General features: G+C 46.3%; 1 protein-coding gene and 1 long non-coding RNA gene across 2 annotated transcripts; both read left to right on the top strand.

Annotated features, from left to right (window-relative positions):
• Positions 1–3,743: 3,743 nt before the first annotated feature.
• LOC123404539 (acyl carrier protein 3, chloroplastic-like) lies at positions 3,744–4,693 on the top strand. The gene is made up of 3 exons (XM_045098464.1): positions 3,744–4,041; positions 4,231–4,353; positions 4,576–4,693. Exons 1-3 carry the CDS (start codon positions 3,868–3,870, stop codon positions 4,606–4,608), a joined length of 330 nt encoding a protein of 109 aa, XP_044954399.1. The 5' UTR covers positions 3,744–3,867; the 3' UTR covers positions 4,609–4,693.
• A 395-nt stretch (positions 4,694–5,088) lies between these two features.
• Positions 5,089–8,285, top strand: LOC123404540. The gene is made up of 4 exons (XR_006611837.1): positions 5,089–5,129; positions 5,338–5,389; positions 5,814–5,913; positions 8,197–8,285. It is a non-coding gene; the product is annotated as an uncharacterized LOC123404540 (long non-coding RNA).
• The last annotated feature ends 1,247 nt before the right edge of the window (positions 8,286–9,532 follow it).

Below are 9,532 nucleotides of genomic sequence, written 5' to 3'. Positions count from 1 at the left end.
TAACTACTTTTGCTCTTCTTTTGGAAGCCTAAGCCTCCGCAGAGCTGGAGAAGGTGGGTCTTATCATCCGACTGATTAAGTCGTTTGATGGTTTGGGATCTAGCAGAGAAGATACGTTTGAAAAGCCCCCAATGGGGAGGACAGCCGATGAAGCACTCGCACAAGACTACGAAAGCAGAGAGATGAGCTATGGCATTTGGGGGAAAGTGGTGGAGCTGTGCCCCGAAGTGGTTCATTATGCCTTTGAAGAAAGGATGCGGGGGCAGGGAGAAACCTCGATGCACGTGGCTGAGCAGCAAGACGCTCTCCCCCTCCCGGGGCGCCGGCTCGGTCTCACCCTCCACCGGCAACCTCCACGACTTGTGCGCAATCATCCCGTGCTCCACCAGCTCCAGCAGATCCTCCTCCGTCACCGTGGAGGGGAGGAAGTCCCCCTGGATCCATCCCACCGGTAGCGTTCGCTGCCTCCGCTGAGCAGGAGCCGCCGCCTTTCCCCTCTTCTGCCGCGCCTCTAGCTTGCTAGTCTGCCCCTTTGTCATGGCGGAAGCTGCGGATTCGCGAGGGAGAAGGAGAAGGAAGAAGCTTGGCGTGCGCAGAGAATGGCGAGGGAGGCGGAGCAAAGGCAAGATATCCGGCGAGCGTAACGAAAAAACCCTCGCCGCTGAGGTTTAAGTAAGGTTCCGACTGGGTCGCTGGCAAGTGGCCCCGAAATCTTATCCCCCGACCGGCCGCGGCGATATCAGTGGAGAAGATGAAGGCGCGGGATTCGAGGCGTCAGGCACTACTCGAGCGCGATGCCGTCATCCCCGCTGAGCGCGCGATAATCGAAATTTGAGGATCCCGGAAAATCCGCCGCTGTCAGTTGACCGGTCACATCAGAAGATACCACGGAAGCACTCGGTTTCCGACAGTTTGTTTCACAAATACTTCCACTCGGATCGTTGGTCAGAAAAGATAAAATGGATCGAGGCAAGCAACGCCAAAGTCACATCCGTACCAGTCGGATCCAAACTTCAAGCATCGCTTCGTCGTTCCAACCCCAATCCATTCGGGGACTAATGATGGGGTTATAGTCCTAGGGTAGGGTCATAGGCCTGCCCTGTAGGTCCTACCCAAGGACTACCCCTCATAAGGGACATGGCCCTTAGTCAGTTCCGACTGAACTAAGGAGTTCCCATCATCCAGTCGGGAACAGATCCTCGACCATCCAGTCGGAGACGAGCATTCGGAGAATATCAAACTAACCGACTGGGTTCCACTCTGTGCATCGTAACCCCCTTGGAGGGAAACGGTCATACGTTTCCATGTGCCTTTATTACCATTTAAGACATACGTTACCTGTAACGTAGGAATTTATTCGCCACTACTCCACCCCTGTGCACCGAACCGTTGTGGAGGGCAGCGCACTCTATATAAGCCACCCTCCCCCACTGGTGCAGGGGTTGGAAAATCACTGTATTCTATATTCCACTCGACAACAAGCTCCCAGAGCACTGAGACGTAGGGCTGTTACCTCCACCACAGAGGGGCTTGAACTCATACAACCTCGCCGTAGCTAAGGCTCTGGCCATCCTTTCATACCCTACACATCTACTGTCAGACTTATGACAGTTCAGTATTTAGGTTGCAGCATCCTAAGCATTTATGGTGGCTAACTTACGTAGAACAAGTTATTGATGGTGGTCCATGCTAGCGGGCGAAGACTAGATGATCATTAAGTGATCCTGAACACCTACTTATGTCAATCATAACCCCACCGTGTTCTCGATCGGAGAGAGGTCTTCGAAGGGGACAGTCACGATTACACACACCGTTGACAAGTTTTATAGATTAAGTTCAAGTTATCTATAACCGGATGTTAACAAATATTCCAAGTTGCCACATAACCGCAGGCACGACTTTCCGAAAGATTAAACCCTGGAGGGGTGCTCCAACTAGTCCATCACAAATGGTCACGAGCCGCAAAGTAATCCTCTATCACGAATCTCGTTATCTCGTCGGATTCCTTAGAGGAAAACCTCAACTCTGGGGAGAACCAAAGCTTCACTGGGATTCCTATACGCAAGATATATCGCTAAGGTAAGATAAGACTAGCAGGACCTCCCGTCGTGTCGAAACCCCCGATAAGAGCCGCGTATCTCAGTCTCAAGACACGACGGATGAGCGATGGTTACCACGCCAAAACACCGAGTTGCCCCGAGGAGCATAATAAGCTGCTCTGGGTTGGACCAACACTCATGAGGAGCACTGGCCCAGGTTGTTGATTAATTCCTCGGGGTAGCTATTCCCTATGCAGATTATTATTAAGTGATTAGCAGATTAAGACCAATGTTGGGTCCTCCCGGACAAGTCTTAACTCTACACGATTTATCAAGGGGGTCCCCATAACAACCCAGAACGTGTTAGGAGCGATCAGTTATGGAATCAAACACCGGTAGCTGGAAACTATGGCGGCAATAACGGAAGATAACACCCGGCAAAAGGCTAGGCCTTCCGTTATCTACCAAGTATATAGGTGCATTAATGAAATAACATATTTAACATAATGATATCAAACTCATGTTATCACATGAGACAAAAGCACCTGCAACTAGCAACGCTAACATTAGAAGCTGAGCAAGCCTACTTAGCCATTCAATATTAGCTAGGAGGGGAAAGTGTTTGGGTTTCATGGCAATATCAGGAGGCAATTATTTCAGTGGTAGGCAGCGAGCATAAGACGAAGGAAATGTGAATCTAGGCACAACAAGACTAGAGATGGTATCAAGGTCATATCACCTTGCGTGTGATGTCTTCAGCTTGGAACTGCTCTTGTTCGTCCTGCACGTACTCTCCCGAGTGCACGTACTCGCTCTCCGATCCCGGTGCTACCCAACATAAAAATAGCATCCAATGAACAACAACACAACAAGATGCAACAAGCACATGATGCATGAGATGATAATGTAGCATGCATCTCTATTCTAATCACTTGCACATGCATGAGAAGAAAAGACAACTTCTGGATAGAACTTCACTCTAAGCTATGTTGACATGCATGTAGATGACATGAACACATGCATCACGCGAAAACGATGCAAAAACATATAAAGAATGTTACGAACGGAGCTACCACTACTAGGAAAAAGGCTATAGATGATATAGACACTAATGGCGCACCAGACAAGTAGTGCGCCACTACTATATAGAAGTGGCGCACCATGTGCAGGTGTGACATTAGTGTGATGGACACTAATGGTGCACCACACACTCGGTGCGTCACTACTATATTTTTTTTTTGCAAAAGTACTAATGGCGCACCGGGGCAGAGTGCGCCATTACTAGTTTAACTAATAATGGTGCACCACTACCCAATGCGCCACAACTATTTTTCTTTTGCAAAACAACTAATGGCGCACCACCAGCTGGTGTGCCATTAGGAACCAGGGTTACTAATGACGCACCGCCTCGGAATGCGTCATTGCTATAAAAAAAATTACTAATGGCGCACCCGTGGGATGCGCCATTGCTATCACCCCGCTAAAATCCCCATGCCAGTCCCCGCGCGGCCCATGTGCCCGTATCGACCAAGTATGCCTCCCCTTCTCCTGCTCTCCCTCGTATCCCTCCCCTTCTCCTGCTCTCCCTCCCAGCGGCGGCCACCTCGTCGGCGGCGAGCCTCGTCGGACGCGCTCCTCGACGGCGTCGGGTACCTCCTCGCACGGCCCCTGGGTTAGTCTCCTTCCCTTCTCCTCTCCCCTCCCTCCCTCTCCCGCTCGTCCCCATGGCCCAAGGGGTGGCTGGCGACCTAGGGTAGATCACTCCACACTTCCGGCTCGGCTCATTCCTCCCTCAGCACCCACCTCCATCCTGCCTCATTCTCTCGCAATGTCCGCCCCCTTCGTCGCCATGTCCGGATCGGCCGTCTTCCCCGCGCATCGGGTCCCGATAAGCAGCAGCAGCAGCCGGCGACGGTGCGCGGCGTGCTTCTCGAGGCAGAGCTTCCCGTCGATCTCGATCCGGCCGGCTCCGCCCAAGCGCCTCCTCAACCTGGCCTGCTCGGTACACGCAGACACGTTCCTCCATTCTACACCGTCTTCTTCAATCTTCACGCTCAATGCTCCAACGAGCATTTCCCAGCAAAATTCATGCTCAATGCTCTCAACGAGTATTTGTTTGTCCGACGACGATGGTGGCGATGTGTCACTCAAGATGTGCTCTGAATTTGCAAATCCTTCCTTTGACGTACAGGCCAAGCAGGACACCATCGACAAGGTGTGCGGGATCGTCAAGAAGCAGCTGGCCGTCGCCCAAGACACCCACGTCAACGAGGACACAAAGTTCGCCGACCTCGGCGCTGATTCCCTCGACACGGTATATCCCCTCCCCTTGCCTAAGTTAACCGCTCATGATGATTCCACATCCATCAGGTTATTACACAGTGATAGACGATGGATTTGATAGTATTGATGCACTGTTTGTGGCAAGATGCCAACCTTGTCGGCCAGTGGACTGAAGGCTGCATAGATGCATGTCCAAAATAGCATGTGTGTATTGAGCTCAGTCTTACATTTGTTTTTGTACATCCAACTGCAGAGAATTAAAGAAATTGTGTGTCAGCTGAGCTGAGGCTCGACACGGTGTCGCTTTGGTTGGTTCTGTCTCGCTCGAATCGCCTCGGCCTGTTAAAAATCGCTCCACAGTGCCTCCAAACTCCAAGCCTCCAACGTACACGACCCTCACCATCCGATCGACCAGCGACGGTGAGTCACTCATTCTGAAGTTTAATAGAACACATCGTGAATAATTATGAATTTCCTTTTTAGGACTATTTGTTTTGATTGTAAAGCACATGAGGGAGCATTTAATCTCTTGCACAAAAACTCCATGCCCGAAAGAAATAATCTATATTGCGTGTGTTACTACAGCCGGATTTATCTCTGTTCTTGCAATAGGTTCTTTGCTCCTACCACATGATTTTTTGGCCTGCTATGGTCCTGCAATACATCCTGATGCTACATTCTCCGGCACCATAATTGGTTTGGCTGCCTACATGCTACCATTTCTAACTGCTGAATTCATGGCAGGTGGTTCGGTTACTACAGTCTCACAGACTAGTCGTGCTACCTTCAAAGTGGTTACTAATCGTAGTAAGTTTACTGAACATCCAAACAAGTACCCTGTTAAAGGCCACGAAATGTAAAAGTCAAGCAGCTATATGCCCTTGTGACATTTAACCTTTGTGCCCTGTAATTTCTTTACATGCCCTTATGATGTTTACTTTATTTTCCATGTAATACTGTAAATATGCATTTGTTCATTTGTTCTCAATAATCTTATCTTTTTTTCCTATGGCAGCATTTTCGACAAGGCAAAAGAATGGATGGTTATATACCTGCTCATCTTACAGGTTAAACCATACTCTACTCTGCATGTTTTCATTTGCGCTTATATACCTGCTCATTTATAAAAGAACTGCTGATATATAGAGTCCTTCAATTTTTCTCCCTCTAAGTTAAGATCAACTAAGATAGTTACTAGGAACATGCATGCTATTGAAGACAGATCTATCTTTGACGCATGTGACATTCGTTCTGTTCATCATATACTGATAGTTTAAATGTGGGGTTCAAGTGTACAACTGGACTCTAGCCTCGAAGAAAGCAAAGGATGGGTAGTTCTGGACATATACTTTTATTCCGAGTTCGTCAGAAATTTCACAAAGTACCGACTTGTTAGCTGCTACTGATTGTTTGGCATAGCACTTTCAAAATACATTCGGAGTTATGTTCTTCAAACCTGTGCTGATGCTCATAATACCTTTCATTACTCAGCCATCGCCTATGCTCTCCCACCCTCTTCGATGAGGCGACATCTCCCTGCTCCTTCCACGGCATGACGGCAGTGCACTGCATCGTCTAAAGCACCCCCATGGTGAGCCATCTCCACTCCTCTATTCCCCCGGCTGTTGCCATGCACATCGTCTAAAGCACCCCCATGTTCATGACAGTTGTTACTACAAAAGTAATGCATGACCGGCAACATAGCATGTATCCACCATTGTTAACAGAAAATGGAGTAGACTAATATAATTAATGCTCACAAATGGGAATGTTGAACCGCCAATAAAACTAAAGCAGTACTCACTTGCTTTGGCCTCTCCCATTCTCCAAAAAATATGTCACTTGCTTTGGCCCAAATCACATATTCAATAAAATGTGCACATCACATTTATTTGTATAAATGTACACTAGCACCAAATTCCACACCACCAGCCCCTCCTCTCTCTTCCCCGGTGACCTCCATAGCTGAGTTGGACAAGGGTTTGTTTGTATAACTGTACTGCGTTCTACTACTGCTGATCACATTTTGTGGCACCAAATGGTTGTTGCCTAGCTTATCCAGTACGACTTGAATGAATTTTGGTGCGAATTTGGATGATCTTCTCGTTGCTCTGTTCCTTAATGAATTTTCTTCTTGCCTAGCTTATCCACTACGACTTGAGTTAATTTTGGTGCGATTATGATGGATCATCTCATTGCTGATCTGTTCCAACTGTTTCTAAACTCTTGTTGCTGCTTGTGCTAATTTTGTTCTTGCATGGATCCGTTACTCTTTAGATGGCCCAATTCAATTCCAATTTTTACTCTGAATCATATAAGGAATGTTGTTCAGTTGTTAGGATTCTGTTTGAAAAGCTTGTTTGTTTGATGATGAGGCACAGGACCGGATGCCACAAACTCACTGCAGTGATAATTTCGTTGTTCTTCTGTTATGATATACTCCTAGATGGCTCGCTTAACTTCCATTTTTTACTCCGAATCATCTTATACATGCATACAAGGATGCCCCAAACATCCTCTATGATATTTTTATTCTTGTTATATGTTAAGATGTACTCCTACCAAGTTGAGTTTGCAGATGATCTTGTGATTGTTTAATCTGCAGATTCTTTGTGTACTTCAATTTTTTTTCGGGTCATCCTTACCATACCATCTGCAAATTATGTGTCTCACAACATGGATTATGCAGCGCAATTGTCATATAGGATCATGCTAAATTGCTAACTGGAAATCTTTGGTATTCCCCTTTCGGTTTGGACTCGTGAACTTAGGGTGATCATTTTGTTTTCTGGTCGTTAAGGTGTAGTAAACTGGATGATACTGTGAAGGGTTTGATCTGCAGATTGTTTGTTCTGCTCACCATTCTGTGCATGATTGATTAACTGCATGTTGTGTTTTTACACCGTGGATGATGTAGGACGATAGTCATATAGATACAAGATCAGCTTTAGAGAAACTCTTTGATGGTCCCGCCTTTTCAGTTTTGACTGATGAACTCACCTCGGTTAAATTCTAGTTTATGACAGAAATGTTGGTAGTTGGGCTAAGTTTCAAGACTTTATCAGTTGTTCTGCTATTTTGCTCCAAGTTACTAGGTAGTTTGTTTCCTACTCCCTCCGTTTATAAATATAAGACCTTTTACAGATTTTACTATGAACTACATACGAAGTAAAATGAGGCGGGAATCTACATTCCAAAATATGTCTATATATATCCGTACGTAGTTTATAATTGAATCTCTAAAATATCTTATATTTAAAACGGAGGGAGTAGAATTGTGTCTCATCAAGCAGTTTTCGGAGAGTTGGTTGCTGGGCTAAGTTAGTTTCAGTTTCGTCGTTGTGTCTGATCAAGAAGTTCCTTCGAATTGTGCAAATGCAACTTAAGGTTAGTCAGGTTCTGTAGAATCCTGCCCTGATAGACTTCTCATCATCCATGGTCTTTATTTATCCTGTTACCTCTCTCGTGCTTTGCATTTTGGCCAGCAACGTTGCTTCTATATCCTGATAGACATGCTTGTTAATAACTAGAGTAGTAACTTGTTTGGCTGTCTGCTCTCGTTGTTGCCACTTGCCAAACTGAAAACTTTTAAAAACTGGGTGTACTGTTGTCATGTTGAGTAGCTTTGTTTTTGCAATCTGGCTCGAGCAAGCAGTGCCCCGATGAAGAAAAGATTGCAGTGCCATATATTAGTGCCCCAATTAGTTTTATCTTCAAGCCATTCTCTTCTTTATATTTCTTTAAAAGTACGTGCGAGTTTAATCGCTCTGCTTCTACAGTTGAAGGCTCCTGCTTGATTGAGATTTATAGCTCTTAATAATGTTTGTTGAATCACATTGCTCCTAAGATTTATTTTATTCTCCTCTCTGTGCAGCTGCCCCTGGTTCGATTCCTCCCAAGAGCGGATCTGCGCCAAAGGGAAACTTTTCTTCCTCACGCGGATAACGGCCACTGGCTGCTCCACAACAACGACAAGCACGACGGCCTTGACGAAGTTGTCCGCCGTCGACACCGAAGAGCAAGCCCGCCTTCTCCAGACTTGCATGACGGGAGGGGAGGGGGCGGCCACTGCCTCCTTCACACACCAAGCCACCGACACCGAAGAGCAAGTCCGCCTTCTCCAGAGTTTGCAAAGGAGCTTTACGTTCAGGGCATGGTTGTTTGCAGAGAGTGGCGGACACTACTTTGATCCTTTGACAGATAGTTCTTCATAATGTGATAGTGTATAGGCCTTCTTCCTGGGGACCTACTGCTCAACTACTGCACTCCTTGGCTGCTACCGACCAAAAATTTTACAAATGTGTCTACATGTTTTGTTTCTATATATTTACAAATATCCTATCAATCCATTTTTAAAATGGATGGGCGAGGCAAAGCGCGCCTTTCATGATCTAGTATGTTTTGTAACCTGTGCAAAAATTAGAAAAAAAAAACCTAATATTCATACTAGTGACGCACCACTCAGCACTTTAGTGGCGCACTGCAAAAAGCATACTAGTGGCGCATCCTCGACTAGTGCGCCATTAGTACGCCAGAGCACGTGGGTAAATATGGCACTGGGAGGCATACTAATGGCGCACCATGAGCTATACTAATGGAGCACTTCCTGGTGCGCCATTAGTATACCAGATACTAATGGCGCACCATGAGCTATACTAATGGCGCACTTCTTGGTGCGCCAATAGTATATCAGATACTAATGGCGCACCATGAGCTATACTAATGGCGCACTGCCTGGTGCACCATTAGTATACCAGATACTAATGGTGCACCTGTGGTGCGCCATTAGTAAAAAATTCTAATGGCGTGATGCTAGTGGTGCACCTGTAGTGCGCCATTAGTAGCCAAAACAGGTGCGCCACTAGCAGGCCTTTTCCTCGTAGTGTACGGATCAACCGGAAACAACGAAACAAGAAATGGAGTCCTACGGATCAAATCCAACACAAACACACTCCAATGGCATACTTCTGGTATTCCCAGGTTGCCAAATCACCAAACGACCAAGTATAGATGGGGTGGTGCAAAGAAACTCACCACACCTTCAACTATGCACTCACAAGTATCTAAACAACAAAACTATACATTATGTCCTAAACAACAACATAGCAGTTTGAGAGCTACATGCAAAGCACCTACAACCATCCAAATGTGCCAAATAAGATATGTGGCAGAAGCTATACAAAAGCTCTACAAGCATGAGCAAAAAGATA

The sequence above is a fragment of the Hordeum vulgare genome, chromosome 6H (assembly GCF_904849725.1).
Source record: "Hordeum vulgare subsp. vulgare chromosome 6H, MorexV3_pseudomolecules_assembly, whole genome shotgun sequence".
NCBI classification, from domain to species: domain Eukaryota; kingdom Viridiplantae; phylum Streptophyta; class Magnoliopsida; order Poales; family Poaceae; genus Hordeum; species Hordeum vulgare.
The sequence above is the reverse complement of the archived record's forward strand: the minus strand, read 5'-3'. Positions and strand labels throughout refer to the sequence as shown.